The 20,971-nt window shown below is 42.2% G+C and overlaps 2 protein-coding genes across 2 annotated transcripts; one reads left to right on the forward strand and one right to left on the reverse strand.

Annotated features, from left to right (window-relative positions):
* Positions 1 to 9,698: 9,698 nt before the first annotated feature.
* On the reverse strand, positions 9,699 to 11,971 carry LOC308371399 (transcription factor MafB-like). Its single transcript, XM_080846282.1, has one exon. The coding sequence runs from the start codon at positions 11,700 to 11,702 to the stop codon at positions 10,698 to 10,700; it is 1,005 nt and encodes a 334-aa protein (XP_080702408.1). The 5' UTR covers positions 11,703 to 11,971; the 3' UTR covers positions 9,699 to 10,697.
* Positions 11,972 to 12,858: 887 nt separating this feature from the next.
* On the forward strand, positions 12,859 to 20,647 carry LOC308371291 (DEP domain-containing mTOR-interacting protein; the record flags this gene model as incomplete). Its single annotated transcript, XM_080846136.1, has 9 exons — positions 12,859 to 12,941; positions 13,300 to 13,478; positions 13,737 to 13,860; positions 14,229 to 14,407; positions 14,930 to 15,136; positions 17,903 to 18,034; positions 18,222 to 18,292; positions 20,300 to 20,404; positions 20,522 to 20,647. 9 exons carry the CDS (start codon positions 12,859 to 12,861, stop codon positions 20,645 to 20,647), a joined length of 1,206 nt encoding a protein of 401 aa, XP_080702262.1.
* Positions 20,648 to 20,971: the final 324 nt, after the last annotated feature.

A 20,971-nucleotide genomic window follows, 5' to 3' on the forward strand; every position in this document is an offset into this window, starting at 1 on the left:
TGAGCTCTTGCGAAATGGTTCGGCCGCAACGCGCGATGCGTTGAATCGAACAGCAGCCGAAATGCGAATGCTGGCACTGACAGGCAGCAGGTGTACAGAGCGGCTGGGCTGGCTTAGGTCAGGTCTTAACCTAGGGTGACCAGACGTTCCGGTTTTACCGGGACCCTCCCGATTTTGAGTTGCGTGTCCCGCGTCCCGGCAAAAACCTGTCGGGACGCTAATATGTCCCGGTTTACACCAACCAAATCGTCCCGGTTGTCAGCGATTACATAGCCGATGTGGTGTTATTATAGCCTGATCATTATCTAAACCCATGTAGAAATACTAATAAAGTGTCCAGCGTATGATTTGAACAATGTGTGCGTGTGTCAGTCAATCAAAGTGGTCTGCGTCTGCATAACCTGTGCAACCAGCGTTACAATGTATTTGTTTCTGCCTAACGTCTCTTCAAGACAGCCAGGATTATAGCCATGGAGTTTAGCTCAAAGTAAACGGTGCAAGGAGTGAAATTGTAAGTACAGGTAGTTACAGAATGTGGCTGTATCTGTTATCTGTAGTTGTTAACGATTGTTACCTGCTCAAATGTAGGTTTACTTGAGGTTAATGAAAGGGAATATTGTAATGTAGTGGGCTATGTTAACACTAAGCTAGCAAGCTAGCTAGCTATTTTGTTAGTGTGAACGAGCAAATTCGAAATACAAGAAATTACTACCGACATCTCTCTATTCTTTGCATTAATATATCTCTCTAGTATTTCGAAACAATAATATCAGTCCCTACCTATAGAATGTTGGTTTTTATAATCAGTTATTAATGCTAGTGAATCTTAATTTTTGCCATAATTAAAGAGAATGCATTGGGTGCCTTCCATTGCAGCCCATTATACAATATATTTATCATTGATAATGAAGATTTATTTCAAATGAGCACCCCAAAAAATTGCTGCGCGCTGTGCGCGCAAACATGCCTATCCCCTAGAATCTTTCATAGGGCCCAAAATTCCTGGCAGCGCCCCTGATAGAGGTTAAGGGTTAGGGTTAATGCCTGTACCCTCGTACATACAGTACTATAGAGGGGAGTCTGTGTGCTGAAACTTCATTAGAAATCAGACTTTTTTCCCTTGAATCCTGTATCCATAACACTGTGATTTTCATCAGCATCAATTAAGGCAACCTGTAATTTCTTTACATGAACTGTTATAAAATTACATGAAATGTTAACTGAAGAAATGCTTCATTATATATTTACTACTTATATACATACATTATATGGTGTAAAGTACAATAAGTAACAATCTTTTACTTATTCAGTAAAAATGGAAATGTATGTACACTTTTAGGGCTCAGGATGTGCTCTACGAGTTCATTGTTCTGCTTCTCTCTTTGAGTGTTGGGCCGCTTGAACTTTCAGCACAGCAGGGGCCACGCTGGCCTCCAGTTAGGGGCATGACCTTCTCTGACTCGTAAAGCTTTAACTTTGTCACTCGCAGTGCCACGGGGCACGGCCTGCCTTCACAGAGAAGGACACTCTGACACGTTCCCAGGCGAACAGAGTGAGCGCCGGAGTGAAAGACAGGGAAAAGAGAGCAGAAGTTGACAGGACTGGAGTCAAATAAACAGAGAGGGGAAGTGCAAGTCGAAAGAGAGAGGGAGAGAGGGAGAGACAGAGCTGACCTTACTGTGTCATGTTTACATCCAGCACTAATGAACTGCTGTCATCATTAGTGACAGAGAGGGCAGGGCACACACCAGCTGCCTCACCCCTATAAAAACCCACCAGGAAGTACAAGTGTGTGTTGGAGGGGGGACAAACATTAGCTAAATTTAAACAGAAAACACACACACACACACACATGCTGACAGAACAAAGGCATAAAGCTATTGCATGTCTGCAAAAAGAAACAATTGTCAAATTTGTTCTCTAACCAGATTGTTTGTCCGCTTCAACGTTCTTTGATGTTTCCACCATATTTAAAAGGGCAGAATTTAAAATTTGAAAATAGGATGGAGATGACTAAGAGACTGCACTAACAACTGCTACATTTTTTTTTCATTGCAGAAGCAACAATTGTTGACGAACTACTTAGTCTAATTTGTCAGTTAGACTTACTGTTCAGTAAGGAGCTACTGTTTGTAGAGATATAAAAAAACACCATTTTTACCATCTACTCATACAAAAAGAGTTTTAGTTAATGTGTCAATGGAAAGAAACTTTTAATACATGCACACACCCTAACAAAGCAATTCAACTCATCTTTGAAAGCATGCATAAAACACTTACGCAGATACACATTTACCCCAAGTGAGATTTTATTGCAGTGCATAACAGGAGCATGGATGTCTCTCGCTCTCTCTCTCTCTCTCTCTCTCTCTCTCTCTCTCTCTCTCTCTCTCTCTCTCTCTCTCTCTCTCTCTCTCTCTTTCTCTCTCTCTATCACACACCACACACTCACACACACAGGCACACACACACACACACACACACACACACACACACACACACACACACACACACACACACACAGACACACACACACACACACACACACACACACACACACACACACACACACACACACACACATCCTTGTCTTGGTCATAGGTCGTCGCAATCTAGATAAGGGCCTTGTATTTCAGAGCTGTTATTGTGGCATGTGACTTTGAAAGATCAATTGCTAGCTATGCCACCCAGGAGACAAGATATCTTATGCTCTGAGGTTTGAAATATAAAAAGTGGTCTATTGTAAGTCAACATGTTGTCTCTACACACTGTGTGTAATTGCACATGTCTGTTACTGGATACTAAGAAGTGTAAATTACTCAGTGGGGGAACCTTTAAGTATGAAAATGAAAGAGAGCATGAGTGATAAGAGTGACTGGCTGAGAGTGAGAGTGTGATTAAGGCTTGATTCACCACCTCGTCCCCGACTCTGACTGTCACAACACTCCTTACAAATCAGTGTGGACATCCTGAGCGGAAACGGTTAGGAACACACACACCACGCACGCACGCACACACACACACACACACACACACACACACACACACACACACACACACACACACACACACACACACACACACACACACACACACACACACACACAGAGAGCGAGACATACAAACATAGATATGAAAAAATGCAGAAACACACCATGCACACAAATGTGGAAAAACATATCACTGCATGTATATGAAAATGAACATACCCCCCCACACACACACACTCTCCACACACTCTCATAGAGATCCACAGAACAGCTGCAACCACTGACTCTCTGGCTCTATCCAGTTTTCTGGCTTACATTTAGTCACTTGACCAAGCCATCATGCAGGAAGTGAAAGAGGAAGCCCACCCCTTGTGTCCGACCTAGGTCCCCTCAGTCCTGCAGCTCACGTGAGTCAGCACACACACACTCCCACACACTCACGAAGACACACGCATATGCCCCAACAGACGCACATAACAACCGGTTACTGGTTCTGACCAGTCAAGTCAGGCTGGATATGAGTGGGGTCAACTCTTACTTTTGTATCCTGTTTTTTTTGGGTGAATGTTCAAACAAAAATGTCCATCAAGCGAATTCTGACTACTACTGCTGAGTTTCTCACATGTGTATACATTGTTTAAATTAGACAGTAAACTAAATAATCGCCAATAGTTGGAGGAGCTGCATCTGAAGAAGCCTCTGAGAGAAGACATTTCAGAAGCAAGGTTTAGAATGGAGAAGTTTAAACAATAGCTCAGCAATTTCTTGAACTATGATGAATGTTTCCAGAGTTCTCTGGTTTATTGCCAGTCATCAAAAGTCTATCCTGCCACATGATTTTGTAGATTAAGTGACTGTCCACTACTGTCAATTTGTCCTGAAGTCTTTCATAAGAGGAACAGCCTGATTACTTCCAAGAAGATGGATATAAATCATCATAGTAAGTTGAACCTGTTTCAGTCCTCTGGGTTTTCACGCTCAGCACCAGCATTATGTAAGTCGTAGTATGTTGCAGAAAATGTGCAACCTTGAATTAGGAAAAGTTCCATGCACAAGCTGGACAGTGGAATTGTGTTTAGTCAAAGACCTTATAGGCAAGTGTCACCACTCGGCAGCCATCTTGACAATGCCTCTGAGTAGTTCCTTCGGGCAAGCAAGATAAGGCTCCTGTCTAAATGAATGTAGAGAGACCCATAACTCCACATAGAATGGCCAAACAGACCTTAAAAGTCCATAGCTGGCATCGCCATTAAAATGTAATAGAAACGGCATAAACAACATTTCAATAGTCAATGAAAAAAGGTTTAAAAAGAGTAATTTTTTGGGTTGATTTGTATACTGCGCATGCGCTGCGTGACTATTGCTATAGTAACAATGGAATTAAACAGAACGTTTATGTGAGGCGAAACGTCAATTATACCTTTTCCAATAATCTGATTGGCCCTTTACAATACGGGACCTCCAGCTACGGAGTCTCCATGTTTCGTGTTAGAGACTCCTCCATTAATTTTTCCCCTCAGTGATTTGTCTCCTCCCTAATTATGTCTCTGGTTCAGTGTACACACACGCTAAGCTCTACACACATACACCCCACCCCCACACACACACATGCATGCACACTTTCTCTCACACACCCGTACTCTCTCTCTCTCTCTCCCTCCCTCTCTCTCTCTCTCTCTCTCACACACACACACACACACAGTCCACTGCATTCCACTGTATCTCACGGCACAATGCTTCACATCGCATGGATTCCAGCGCCTGTGTTTTCTGTGCTGAACTGAAGAAGAGGAGGCCACTGACCTCCCTAAACCAAACACACAGACACAGCACACATAAAACACACCCGCACACACACACACACACACACACACACACACACACACACACACACACACACATACACACACACACACACACACACACACACACACACACACTCACACTCACACACACACACACACACACACACGCTGTGGCTGGAAAGCAGGGACATCCACCTCAAGTATAAACCAGCATTAATATTTCTCTGTATATGATCCTGTACATACATGTCTTTGTATGTTTACCTACGTCAATGACCATTTAACATTTTCTTCCGACATTTATTTTCTTGAACATCTCTTCTCTGTGTCCCTATAGAGTTTTGGTACTAAAAATACATAAACTGCACATTTTCGTCTATCCATAAAAATAAGTTAGTAATATCTGTTCGCCCCAGCAGTGTCATATACCGTGATGTGATGACCTCACCCTCTGAATGTCACAGAAAATTTTGATGGCGCCTTGCATTTTCTAATCAGACCGGGCATCAGACAGAAAACATGCTGACAAGTGGGATGGGCAGAAGCGCTGGGGGCAAAGTTATCATAATGAGCTGTTTACACGGTATCCAGATACGCAGCCACCACCACTGTGCAGAACCCGGACCAAGGATGAAATATTAAAAATGATGAAATCCTGCTGGATAAGGTTGCAGTCACCCAGACAAGTATTTATGTCACTGATTATTGTGATACCCAAAGTCTGGTGGTATCAGGTGGAGCACTGGGGGCGGACAGACGGACGGACGGACGGACGGACGGACGCATGTCCTTGTGACGGAGGCAGTAGGGATGAGGATAGAGTCTTGGTTCTGTGTGTCTCTGTTCATCTTTGCCTCCATTTTTCTTTCTCCCCTTCTCACGCTCCTGCCCATCTCTCTTTGTTCTCTGGGTTGTTCACTCATTTTTACGTCTCTGGTTTTTAATGTGAGTCTTTCTCTGGTTCTTTCCTTCTTTCTTTTTTTGCCTCCCTGCCTCCATCTTTTTCTCTCATCCTCTATGTGTGTTTCCATGTCTATCTCTCTCTCTCTTTCCCCGTCTCTCTCTCTCTCTCTCTCTGAGCCCCAATATCTTTCTCTGTCCAGACCTCTTACTCCATCTCCCCCCCTCCCTCTCTCTCTCTCTCTATCTGTCTATCTCAGCCTTTGTTCTCTCATTCCCTATCCAATCCTCTCTCTTCCTCCTGTTCTCTTTCTCTCTTTCTGAGGCTTCTCTGTCCCTCATTCTCTGTTCAATCCTCTTCTTCGCCCTCTCTCTCACTCATCCCTTGCTTTCTCTCATTCTCTATTAAAACCTCTCTCTTCCTTGCTTCCTCTCTGCCTTCCCTGCCTCTCTCCACCCCTCCCCCGCTTCTCTCTATCTGCTCAGCTCTGTGTGTGTGTGCGTGTGTGTTTCTTTGACGCCACTGGGAAGCAGACACCTTCGGTTCCTGCTGACTCAGTCTTGAGCCGCAGGCAGTGTGGCGGGCTGGGTGTGGGGGAGGGGATGTGGTGGTCAGGCCTGTGGCACACTATCACATGGCCAAGAAAAGAGCTGGCTAATGGCTTTCACAATGGCACCCCTCCCAACGTGTGAAATGGGTGGCAAACAGCAAAAATCATCTTTTTCTTGAGAGAAATACATCGACACACAAACACATTCCTCCCTCTGTATCTGTAACTGCATGTATATGTATTTCTATGTTTGTGCGTGTATCAAACACACAAGTAGACATGCATATTAAGATAGAGGGTGGCGTGTGACAGGGTTGTGTTTGAGAAACAATCATTAGCCGGAGCATGTGGGTTTGTTCTGGATGGTTCTGAGCAGAGGAGAGGCAGGGAGCTGATTGGAGCATGGGACTGTAGAACAAACAGTGACATTCATGGCGAGCTGCATTCCTACACTTATCAAGCTCACTCTCATTCACAGAGCCATAACCTGCAGGAGAATGCCTGCAGAGATTTCCCTTATTCTACTGTACTGTACTGTAGTTTATCATACTCTACTATACTGTCCTTTTCCATTACATCATTATATTTTACATTTGAAATCAAATTTGTATCCAACTTTGCCTCCACGATTGGTCTGTCTTTTCTCTTCTTTTCTCTTTCCTCTTTTCTGGTGAATCCCAGGTTTTGGCACTGCTAAAATGAAATGTGTGAATGTAATGTTGAGCCCTCAAACAAATTGATGACTAAATGTCATGTCTAAATGTAAAAAAAGATTTCCCCTAGAATACTGTTGTTTATGCTATATCCACACATCAACCTCCCTGAGTAATAAACAGCTGATTTAACCTTCAAACAGAAACAAGTGATGTTGTTAACCTCTGTGAAAACAGCACAGCCCTGCACCCAGAGACCTGAAAAAGGAAAGTGTGTCGTAATTTCTCCAGCGTCTGGTTGCCATGGGTGAGAAAGGGCTTTTGCACCTGTGAGCCGTCGTGGCCCCTCCGTGGCCGGCTTCAGAGAAGCACAGGTGGTCGGGACACTGTGGCAGGGTCACTCCCACGCAGGCACAATGTTAAGGAGCAGTTGACAGCCACGGCAGGGGTCACAGTTCACAGGGGTGCACCTGCTGTGGGGAGATCGGGAGAACAGGCCTGTGCGGAAGAATGCAGCATGAACAAGGGGTTTGGACGGGGCGAGCGTCATTTATAATCTCACTGCTAGGGCTTTTTACAGATGGCTGTTTCTGTGAAACTGTACCAGCTGTAACGGGCATTCAAAAAGATACACAAGCGTAGTCAAACAAAGGTGGAGACATACCACAGAAATACCTATTCTCAGCATATGACAGACATCTGCATCATGATTAGCAGGACTAAAATTCATAATGATATGAGTACATCAATTGTACAGCACTTGGAAACACACACATACTTATTCATTCAGACAAATACAATCACATTTGGACACACACACGTACTCATTCATACAATCACACTTTCACAACCTTTCTTTCACTCAGTTAAATTAAGCAATGTAGGTGCAGATCATACACAAGTAAATCAGGGTAATCTAAATAACGACAGTTATAATAGAAGATGTGGGGTATTTTGTTCCATAGAAGGACCCTTAAATGTTTTACTAAGATCCTATAGGATATAGAAGATATATAAACGTCTATAAAACTGATAATCTAAATGGTTCCAAAAAGCACCACTTCACCAGTGTGTTTTGAAGCAGAACCATTAAGGGTTCTACCATGCTTTTGTTTTTTTCTAAGATTGTGAGTAGATTTTGTGTGAAAAGGAATTTAAATGGAGGCATATTCACAGTTGCAGTTTTCCTCTCTCTCTCTTGTTTCCTCCTTTTTCCCCCTCTGCTATTGACGGTTTCCTCTATGGGAGAGCAGAGCTAAGCGCTGAGCCTTTCCTCTGAGCTAGGGAGCAGAGGTGACTGAGGCTGATTTCCACCTTAACCATTATCTCTCTCCGCCATGCAGCCTTCTCAGGCCAGGCCCCCTCCCTCACTGCATAAAAAAAAAGAAAATACCCCAGCACCCCCCCACAGCATAGCGTCCAGGGGTCCTGGAGGAAACAGATCAGTGCTAGGGCCAAAGGCCAGCTGGAGAGAGGAATGGTGGTGGCTGCTCCGAACCCCATTAGAAAGAGAGAGAGAGTATGGAAGGAGAAAGAGAGTGAGATTAGAGATGACTAAACCAGAACAAAGAATAGAGATGAAGATTACAAAGAAAGACATGATGAAGGAAAGGAAGAAGAAAATAGAGATACAATTTTAATATTTAATTATGTCTTGAGTACTCTGTTGAAGGCCCATCCCACTGCAGCTGTAGTAAATCCACTAAGCCCCCTGGACTAAGAGCAGTACTGACCTTTATATGCCTGTAACTACACAAATGACAGAGGTACAATGGCAGGAACATGGCCTTTTCTGTGTGAATTTGTCATTCAGGTTGTGTTTTAACAGGGTCGAAAACGAAACTATTTCCCCTTCTCAGAAAATGAAAATTAGAGTGCCCCAGCGTTTTAGAGAACTGGCTACAGGCAGATGTACTGTTCATTTACTGTTAGAAGCAAGGCAACATTATGTTGTGTCTTTTTGTTTACATTTTGTTATAATTAATACTGGTAAGTTTCCACATGGCTAAACAAGAAATCAAGTTTGCGTTGTGCAATGTACGCATCTCACTGCACGTACATACGCTTTTAGCATGCTCATTTTCAGTACAGCAATATATTAAATGTGACTCCAGACAAGATTTCAGCTGACAGTCCACACTGACAGTGAGCCTGAGATGAAGGAAAAGCACAACAGTGGCATTGTTTTGGCCATCTCTTGTTATTGCCTGTCCTTGAAAATGTGCAAACACCACAGATACAAAACGCGTACGCACACACACACACACACACACACACACACACACACACACACACACACACACACACACACACACACACACAAATGTCCAGCTACAAGAAATTCAAACCGTCAAGAAACCATCAAAATGTGGGGAGATTTAACAAGGGCATAGATTTTGGTGAAACAACAAGGGGCTGAAATGCCCATAGGAGTGATGTCTGCAGTCATCATGCCATAATAATTCCCAGCACTTAATGAAAGTGCACTCGGTGATACAAGTGCTTGCCATTTTATCAGAGTTTGGATGCACAAGGGAGCTAAATAGCCTTGAATTTAAAAGACAAAATTAATTTAAAGGGTTTGGTATGAACATAGCAAAACTGGTCCTGCTTGGATTTCAATGATACATACAGGGTGTTCATAAGCACAGCATATCCTGATTTATCAGCAACTAGTGAATTAAAGTAGTATCATGATATTAATAATGTAACATGAAGCAATACATTTTATCTGTTTACAATATAAAACACTGAAACTGATCATTAAAATGCAACAATTCAAAAATGTGTGTTATGATTTTTAATGAACAACCTGCAAAACACCCCATATCCCATAAGATGGACAGCAAGATAATAACACATATGAATTTAATTTAAACAAATTAACACATAAAAACTGCGCTTTTATGAAAATTCAATCAACGTCTAATCAACTAAGATGAAAATTAAACAGACTGCACCGAGCAAGCATGTCATTAAATGGATTTACAATCACAATCAGAGGCGGACACCAGTCCTCCACCCGTTTAAGGCCAGCATTCTCCAAAATACACCATAAAAATACTATGAAATAAGCAAATGGGTTACATTGAAATATATCACTTGAAACAAAAATTAAATGTTTCCAATGAAGTGATAATAGGATGTTCTGATCTGATTTCTAGCAGATCTACTTCTTGAATGAAATCATACTATAATCACTTTCAGAAGTCAACCTTTTATACACAAATATTCAACATTCAACCGAGACAGTGGTGACGTGAATAGACTACAATACATTTGGTGTCATTTTCGTTTTCACAGAATAATCTGTGTACAACAGTAGGTTCATCTGAAGAACTTCTCAACAACTGTACCAAAGTACCAAACAGAGAATACGACTTAAGTCCCTGACTAATAATACAAACTTTGAATAGGCTCAATAGATGATAAAACAATCTCATTGCATAACGTAATAGCACATGAAACGGAAGAAATAGCAACGAGAAATCCTATCTGTGACCAGCACAACTGGTTTCTTCCGTGGCTTTACTGTAATTTGCATGATCATAATCACTGAGTCATATATAGGCCTAGCACAATAAATGATGAATAAATATGTTTGTGAAGAAAGGGCCAATGAGATGGAGGCTTTTGGGCTTTGGAACCGTTCACTTCAGAGTGTCTCCTGGCTACATAAAGAAAGGGATTTCCTTTTCATAAAAAGCCTGGTAAAACAGTAGCCTGTTGTATTGCAGTCTCTAGAGCAATTGCCGTAGCTCTGAATGTCACAGTAGAGAGTCCCGTACAGTAACAAACTCACATTAAAAACTCGGGCGAGGACGGGCTGTCACTGGTAGACCCAGTTTCACGGTAACCATTGCCACCAGCCAGTGTCTCACACTTGAGTTTGTAAGCGTCTCTCTCGCGAACCAAGCGGTTCAGCTCGTGCTTCAGGTGCTCGACTTGAGATACAAGACTGGTCTTCTCGTGCTCCAAAATGTGCTTCTGCGCCACGCGCTTGTGGCGACAGGACTGTGCATAACCCCGGTTCTTGAGGGTCCGGCGCTTCTGCTTCAGGCGGATCACGTCGTCTTTGGTCAGGCCCCGGAGGTGGCGGTTCAGCTCCCGAACAGACATGGTCACAAGCTGGTCGTCTGAAAAGCGGTTCTCAATGGCATGGGGCCCCCGGTCGTGTCGGCCATGGTGGTACTGCATACTTAGTTGCTCTTGGGACACTGATGGCGACATGTCATCGAGGTCTTCATCGAGGGGGTATTCGCTTTTTCCTGGATTTTGCGCCCCAGGGTGACCCTCAAGTGCAGTGGAATGATGTGGGAGTCCAGGGTACTGCTGCTGATGGTGAGGGAGAGGATGCTGTGTTGGATAATGTTGTGCTGCTCTGTACGCGTCAAACTCTGTTTGCTGATAAGGCGGGTGCATCTGAGGTGACGACGGATGACCGTGAACCGAGCTTCCAACAAGGGCCTCTACGGCATCTTCTGGCGTCAACCCCAAAGTGTGCGGCTCCAGATGAGAGGGATAAGCGCCACTTGTCATGGTCCAGTAAAACTCTTCTTGGTTGTTCCTTTGCCCAGTTGGAGTGAAGCCAGGCGACGAGGGCTCGGAGTTGCAAGGAGTGCTCATTGGTGTTGTGGATAATGAGCCTGGAGTTTGGACCTGGCTGCACTGCTGAATGAAGGAGCGGTCAAGTCCCAGAGTATGTTCCTTTTTAACGTCAAATTTTATGAAGTCAAAATCGTTGGCAAAGTCCAGTCCCGTTTGATTCTTTGAAACACTCAAGTGGTGCAGTTCAGCTGCCATGCTTTTGTTTTTTTCAGAAGACGTGGTCCAGAGCTCTTGCCTACACTTGCCTTTTACGCATGCGAATGTCCGCTGAGAATTCGGCTGTAGGATCTTGTGAAGTCCAATACAAATCCTTAAATGTCGCTGTAGGAGTCAGACACGCAATCCCGACTCTCGATATTTTGTCGTAAGAAGCAATCGCAAAATAAAACAATGAACTATCCTGTAAAACCCACAGACTGCACGGCAGCAGTAAAAACCGTTGGAGCGCACTGCCACGACGGACACACAAACTCCAGCATGTTAAAGCTGTCAAAGAAACACGCCTTCTTATTGAAGCACCGTTTCGTGATGTCATTCCCATTGGCGGACTGCCTCCTCTCTTTCCTCCAATCAAAGCGCGATAAGATTCGTGGATGAGTAACAAACCGAATTATAATCATAGAGGTCGGCCTATTAGATCGAGGATAGAGATAAAGCCATACGTTGCATTTTAGGTAAAAATAATAGTTGTATTTAGAATATGAAGATTGCAAAAACATTAAAAGCTGCAAAACAAGTAAATAAATAGATCTACATTTCAAATAAAAAAAATAATCAGGACAGCGGATATTTGTAAAGCAATTATAACACATTTACTCGCGTTTTCGAACAGAATGGATACCAATAGGCTACTTAATCAGTCTTTTTCAACTGAGCAGTTTATAACATGAAGCACTTTCGACTGCAGGCGAGATACAGTATTTGCAAGGAGGCGATCTGCTGACACCTCGTGGACGGTTAACATTTCGAACTGCTTGCGAAACTCTTGGCTAAGCTCAAGCGAAATCTCAATATCTATCAAAGACAGGAACATCTTTCAGGGACATTTGGAGTGAAGTCAAGTTTTTGTATTTCAAAATTTAATTTCATGGAAAAATAATTGTCTGTTTGTACTGTGTTTATCTTTACCATTAAAGCTTACCTGAATTAGAGAGCAAGAAAGAGAGAGAGAGTAAGTGTGAGTAAGAGAGACCATTTGTGTGTTTGTGTACATAATATCATCCAACATTGTGAGTGGGTACTTCTAGGCCTTTCTGTGCTATTTGGTAAACAAAGAATACACCAATGACCATATGACACTTTGAGTGAAGAAAAGTGAGAAGGGAGAGCCGAAATATTAAGAACAGAGAAAATGGAAAGAATTGGAAGCGTTAACAAAAAAGTCATGGCCAGACAACACAAGGCTGAAGTTATGATTGCTGGCGAACAACTCAGGTGAGAGAATGGTAGAGAGAGAGAGAGAAAGAGAGTGTGAGAGAGAGAGAGAAAGAAAGAGAGAGAGAGAGAGAGAGAGAGAGAGAGAGATGCAAAACTATGCTAAAGAGGATAAAACATTTTCACATGTACACACATTTGCTTACTAGATTTGGCTCAACTGGATTAGACTACTTGTAAGGTGTATCTATGAAATGGCTGAAGATCTATGTAATATAATAAGTTGCCTACAGAGCAGAGGAAGAACCTTAAGCCTTTAAGAGTGCCATAATTTACTGTTGATTAGGAAGTCTTTCATCAGCATCTAACAGGAGTGTGGTCTGCATTAATGAACGTTTAAACTCCGATTTCTACCCAGGTTACGACTGCATGATGGCAAATTGATAAAGGATCGCAGGTACCACCTGCGTACCTACCCAAACTGCTTTGTAGCAGAAGAGCTCATTGACTGGCTGGTAAGCCACAAAGAGGCACCAAATCGTCAAGTGGCTCTCGAGCTAATGCAGCATTTAATAGACCATGACATCGTGCACCACGGTACACATCTGATCTTTTATGGAATGATGATGATGGAAAAATGATAGATGTTGGAAAAATGTAAAACTTGCTTAAATACAGTAGATACAAATGTATCTGTTTGATAAATAAAACGCAATAGAAAGAAAATATTAGCCAACTAACTGAAAAAGAGCTTACATGAGAGAAATCGAGGAAGAGTGCATTTTTGAAAGCAAGTTAATCAGTTATAAGTTTCATTTGAGTTGAGTTTTTATATTTTTGGTTTTGTTTCTACAGTGTGTGACAAGAGCCCCATGTTCAAGGATGCCAAACTGTTGTACCGCTTTAGGAAGGATGATGGCACTTTTCCCTTTAACATCGAAGTGAAGGTCTTCATGCGTGGGCAGGGTCTTTATGAGCAGTAAGAGCTCACTTGAATTCATTTAGTAAAATCTACTCTGATATTAAATGTTTTTGTTATATAACCGACCAGCAACAAATCCATCTGAATGGGTTTAACACACAAATCTGATAAAGTTAAAAGGTTTTTTGTGGATTACCTTCTTATGAGATTTCACACAGAAGTTAAGAACTTCTTATTTCCCAACTACAAAGGATAAAAAAATGGGAGTCAGAAAGACCTGACAAATGTCAGAGGAAGGGAAAAAAGAAAGAAACAAGGAGCAAAGGAATGGATGAACAAAGGAATATGACAAAGAATAAAAGATAGAAAACTAAATGTAACAACAACAACCCTCGTCCACCAGACACCTGTGTGTCTCTGTTCAGTCTCATCGGCAGCAGGGACTCCATCCTCCAGCTGCGGGAGGAGAAAGGGGTGCCGTACCAGCGCTCCTTCCCCGGCTGCCAGCTCATCGACTGGCTGCTGCAGAACGGAGAGGTGCCAAGCCGGAGACAGGGGCTGGAGCTGTGCAGAGCCCTGCTGGAGCATGGCATCATTCAGCATGGTCAGTGGGACCTGCCACTTCCTCCTGGCATATCAATGTGTCTGTAAATAGAATAAGGCAGTGAAAGGTTGTTTCTATGGGTTGTTTTTAGAACCACTCAGCAAACATAGAGAGGTTCCAACTGTCTTTTTTTGAAGTTGAAATGGTTCTATGTACCACTTTTAAGTACTGACTGGCATCCTATGTTTAATGTTTCACGTATTCAGAAGGCATCAGGTATTTTATTTAATTTTTTTTAAAATCTAATCAGTCTAAACAGTTGCCTCTCTTGAAAGCTACTTATTGCCTATAGACTCATATCTATTACTGTGTCTCATACTCTCTCTTCCATATGTTTGTCTCTGCATCTCTCTCCACATCCTTCTTTCATGTTTACCTCATGCTTTCCACATCCCCACCCATTTTATCTTCCTTCTCCTCTTTGTCAAATTCTTCCTACCCTTTCTCTTTCTTTTTGCCAATATCAATCTCTATTCCTCTCTCTCATTCGCTATCTCTGCTTGCCATCTTTCTTGCCCTAAGTCTCCTTGCAGCACCACTTCTTTGACAGTGGGCTCCTGTATCAGTTCTGTATTAACTTCCGGCGCCGGCGCCGGCTCTCGGAGCTGCTGAGCGAGAATGAGCACGACGAGGAGGGTGTGGCTCCACCGAGGCAGGAGGAACATCCTGAAAGCCCCTTCATCCTGCGCAAGAACCCTCCTGCAAAGGGAAATACCACCTTCTTGTCAGGTGTGTATCGTGTCGCAACACCCATTACTAGAAGCTAGAAGAGATTGGAGATTATATTTATAAAGTAGCGTATAGTGCAGTTGGTAGCTCATGTGGCTTCTTGACATATTCTTGTGACTGCCACTGCTCCGCAGGTGCAGAAGTTTTGGGGTAGTGCCACCTAGTGAATAATGTTCAGTGTGAAAATCTAGCCCTTTAATAGCTAATATGGTATAAAGGTGATATAACGGTTCAAAGATCACAATATTTGACAGGCTGCATCACTACCACATTCTCTGGACACATGCCAAATTTCGTGATATATCATTCATAGTAGACGCAGCAACTGACACATGACACACAAAATTGTTTATGTTGGTATTGTTATTGCAGGTTTGCCTCTAGGAAGGGCATTACCCTAGCTAATTACAAGTCATTTGTGGAGTAGCACCACCTAGTAAATAATGTTCACTGCAAAAATCCCATATCTAGTGACATCAAGGTTCAAAGTTCATTAAAAATTAGACACGCAGCATCGTTACCCATTATTAGTCCATAGGGGGCAGTGCAACTGACACATTTCAATATCTCAAGACTGGCTTTAACTAACCTGAATATGAGTCTGATACTGAACCATTGGGCTGTGATTATGGGGCGTGTTTCAACGAACCAGGAAAGAAAATGCCTCTTCGCTGAATTGGATACCTAGAACCAATCAGAGCAACCTAGTATTACCATCTGATAGATTAATCTTTTACCTGATCCCGTAGGAAGGACGGCAAAAACATCTTTTCAATCGACAAATGCCTTGATCGCGTTTCTCTGTTCCTCTTTCAAAATGAATGCGCTGTCAATATCTGTTGAGATATGCCTATGCGCTACACCACGCCCACTCAAAGCGATGGAAGCGATGGAATTTGGTTGCGTCGCTGGTATGGATTCGCACCGTTACGGTGCAAACCCATGACAGCGACGCGACCAAATTCCATCGCTTTGAGTGGGCGTGGTGTAGCGTGTGGAAATAGCATACAGTCCTACAATTTTCAAACCGTCAAAGACGACACCAAACAATCTCATTGGCCGCTGCCGGGAAAAATCGCTCCTCATTTGCATAAGTTTCAACATGTTCGAATTTTCATTGGTCGCGTCGCCCAAATCGCTGGTCTACGTCACAATGGATTGGCTCCCGTTGAAATGCATTGGGTTTAGAAATCGCGTCGCTCATAACGGTGACATGGGTTTGCACTGTTAGGTGTCTTCGGATAAAAAAATATAATGCGTGGCCACACAATACAATCTCGTGGCCACAAGAAAATAATGCGTGGCCACAAGATAGTTAATGCGTCGCCTCGACATAGTTAATGCGTGGCCTTGAGTTCATAACGAGCGGCCACAAGATAATTCAGTTTCAGTAGCGGGATAGTTATCGAGCTGTCAGTGATGTAGGCTACAGTGATGCTATAATGAATAAAGGAAATTATAGTCTGCTTTTTTATCCAAGAATAGTTTTGTCATATTGTCATGCCAAGTGTAATGTTGTGGAGATTGCAATAAACGATGTAGAGAGAGTTTCACCTTGACTACGCAACAGCGTGTCGTTTATTTAATCATACTCCAACAAACTGATACTAATGCCATGTAAGACTGCACATGATAACAACAAACCAGCAGCGCGTTCTTAAAGAGACAGTGTCCCTAAAACACAGAAAGAGATAAGCGACGGTATGGTGAATTGTAGCCATAGTGTCCACTACAATGTCAATAATAGTGATTTTAAATTAAAATAAAATGAAATCAATTCAAACTTGTCCATGTTATCAATCAACAGGCTCTGCATGGTAATTAATGTTCTCTCCTTTGTTGGAAGTTCTCTCATTTGAATAGCGTCTGTTAAATGACTGAATGTAAATGTAAATGACTGCAATTATTATCTCGTGGCCACGCATTATTATTTTGTGTACAACAAGGTGCATACAACAAGGTGAAATAAAAAGGATGTTAATAGGTTCCTGTTTGAAAAAACCCACATGAAATATTCTACAATGTTATAAATTCAATGAACAATATTTATCAATAATATCAATACATATCATATCAATAAATTGCCATAAAGGCCTGATTATATAATATGATACCATTTTAACATGGGATGTGTCATTCTTTTCAGGGTTAGGCCTAAATTACACTACACATGTATATGAATCTATAGATGACTAGTTGACATCAATGATAATTAAATAGGATGTAAGACTCGCAGGGCTTGGCACAAATCATTCCAGGATTATGGGACTGATTCCCAGCTAAACTACTGCGAGAGACTGTACTATCCTAATTTTTTTTTTTAAAGAAACAAACGTTATGCCTACTGGATCTCAACAATGCTGCATGTGTCACATATATCTCAACAACAATTTTAAAGACATGGTTACCATCATTTCAACTGTACATGATACCACTACTTAATTAGAATCGATCTTACAGTACATTGGATACTGAACAGGACCAACATGACAGGACAATGAATAGCTGGCTTGTTGGCACAATAGACTGGAACAATGGCACAAATTGTGAAACACATTATCTTAATAGCAACATGGAACAGTGATACAGTGACAATAATCAGATACATTGTAATTAATGTAAATAGTAACATAATACTACATGAAATCTATCACAATTAAAACTTTTACTCAAGTTCCAATCATATTAATATTATTTGAAAAGTCACTGAATATGACAACTTAAACTGAAAAACTGCAGTTCTTATTGTGTTGTTGATATTCCTAGTTCAGCCCTCTGAACCGAAGGTTGCATCTGGAGCACGGTGGAGCGGTCTGCCAAATCAACAAGTAACCGGCAGTTACAATAACTCCAACTCCCTCTTCTCAGGACCTGTGGTGAGGTGCAACCCCAAATCAGGTGCTTAGTTGGTCTATTACTAAATGGTCACAGGATTAACACAGACCACAACAGAGAGATACAGAACCAATAACAGAGATACACAGTGCTTATAGCTTCAACATAGGTTTCTTTGTGACTGAAGAGTTCTCTCAGAAGGCCTGACCACTTGTATTATAACATAAGCTACATATGCTAATGTTGACAGTGCTGAGGAAAAACATCTGCTGTGAGGAACTGTTGTCCCCTGGTGCTCCTTTCACCAGGAGAGTTTTAACGGTAAGATTTAGTAAGATTGTGTCATGTCTTTTTTCCTGATCCTTCCAACATTACATAACATAGCATTAGGCCCTAATACATGTGCCAATGTGATCAGAACAGTTTATCGTATCGTATTCGCGTGTAGGTGTGACAATTTTCAAGGGAAACGGCTCTTGTCGTTACGTGTTTACATGTGCAAAATGTGAAGCGTTTACATTGCCTCGGGCATGCGCAAAGACCACGGAGATGTGCTCCCACCTGGTTTGTTTACTAACAACATCAACATGGATCTGCATCGTGCACAGGCAGTGTAGTGGCTTAAAGTTCCCTTCTTTCTATCAGCATATAGTTCTTAATATTTTCTTTGAATAACCACTCCCAGATGGAAAGAAAACGAGCCTACGAGTGGATGTGTTTCAACAACGGTAGAAAACTGTGTTTGCGCCGTCTTTTACTGAACTCATAATTATTTGACAGTGGTATTAGTTACAGTGAGACACCCGAAATAACTTGCATGCGCAGCAATTCTGAGACGTGATTTTTAGTTTGCACATGAATACTAACGTCTTCTTTGATCCCAGGAAATTTGAGCACACAACCCATCTCCCTTACGGAGATATTGGCGAAAGTTGTTTTACCTACTTCATTGCAAACGTCTAGTTTTGCAAACGTGTCTAGTTTTTGTGCAGTAGTGAATAGAGTCTCAGTCTACTACACCATACATAGCATATCATGTTTGTAGAAAATGATTAAGGTGAAACAAATGGCAATAAGCATATTTAAATTAAATGATTCACATTGCAAGTAAAATGGTGCGGCTGGAGCAGATACAGGTTGGGACAACGGTGCAACGGTGCGGAGCATTTTACTCCCTCGCATTCTCTCTACAAACTTCCATATAGACGCGGGATCAGCAGAGGAAAATCTACTTTCCTTTTGGGAGAAACAAGGCCAGTCGTTCCCACGACTACAGCACCTTGCAAAACGAATTATATGCGTTCCAGCAACAAGTGCTGCGAGTGAGCGCTCCTTCAGTGCAGCAGGGCGCGTTATAAAAGCCAGGCCCTCTCGCCTGAATCCTGACACTGTAGATGCTATTTTATTCCTGCATAGTGCTAAGACAAATTCTAAATAGAACGAAGGTTAGGCATATCAGCAGAGGTATATTTTGGTTACATTAGGATGGCTACGTTTATAGCTTGCGTTTTGCGCGCACCACAATGCCAAGAAGTTTTTCGCGACTGTAATGGCATATTTCATTGTGGGGGTGATTGATAGCTTAAGGCTTACGAGACACAGTGTTTTCCGATGTTTTACTGAGTCCTCTCTGTCTCTATCACACACACACACACACACACACACACACACACACACACACACACACACACACACACACACTAACGGAAGCAAAAAAGGTTTAAATTAAGTGACGATGTGGTGAAATTTCGGAATTAATAGGCTCCAGTGGCGTTTCCTAAATATGCTTTCTTTCATTTTGCAAAAAACAGTAGGCTGTATTACCATATTAAAATGGTGTACCAAATTGCGTTTTATTACTGATAAAAAATTGTAGGCCTACTAGCCTATTGGATCAGTCTCCTTTCAAGAACAGGCAAGAACTTTCTAGCCTCTAACTTTCTAGCCTCCTGTCACCGTCTCCCCCCAGTCACGCACCGACTCCCCCATAAAACATCGGCCTGATTTGACACGCCCTTTTCTGAGCCGAACGATCATGGTAAACCACCTCTCTCGAAAGGCTCAGACGATCGGCGGAAAAACGAACAGTTCACATCTAGACCCCTTATACATGAGGCAATTGTAACACGTTCGATCGGTGCAGACGCGATGTAACAGCTTTACATTGACGCATGTATATATACGTGTGTATGTATATGTATATGTATTTTTTTTTTTTTTTTTTTCCCTTATAAGGGGCTATTGTTATACATTAACTATTGTCACCTGTCCTTCATGTTCATCTAAATAAATCTAAAACACTGTGTGTGTGTGTGTGTGTGTTCACAGTTGTTGGGAGATGCTTTGGGCTGGGGTTTTGTGGTTAGGGGAAGATCACCGTGTTATGTGCAAGCTGTGGACCCCAGCAGCCCTGCAGCAGCAGCTGGGGTCAAGGTAGAATACCCACACACACACTCTCACCATTAACATATACCAAACTGTCTACCAGTTTACGTAATGTGCATGTTCTACCAGTTAACTGTGTGTGTGATTCTGTTGTGTCCCATGCAGGTGCGTCAGTTTGTCTGCCAGGTGAATGGGTGCAGTGTTCTCCATCTGGACTACCGTACACTGAGAAAGCTTGTGATGACTGGGCCACGCACTGTTGTACTCGAAGTGATGGAGCCAATCGATTAATTGACAGCAACTTGTATTTTTAAGATTTTATTTTCACTTTTTACCATATCATCAGGCTGTCTATGTCTATAGCCAATATTTGGTAATTGGCCTCAGAGTGGGCCTATAGCTGTCCAGTCATACGTGTTTTGCTTTCTATGTGGCCTACCTGCAGATCATCTTTGTTTGGACTTACGTAATGCAGACCTAATAAAGACATGTTTGTTTATTTGAATGTAAAAATAATTAACTGCACTCTGGTTGTCCATGGCACTTCACTGAGGCTATGGATTTCCGAAAAATAAATTAATGAAATGATGTTCGATGTCTGACACAGTAAATCAT

The sequence above is a fragment of the Sprattus sprattus genome (assembly GCF_963457725.1).
Source record: "Sprattus sprattus genome assembly, chromosome: 10".
Lineage (NCBI taxonomy): Eukaryota > Metazoa > Chordata > Actinopteri > Clupeiformes > Clupeidae > Sprattus > Sprattus sprattus.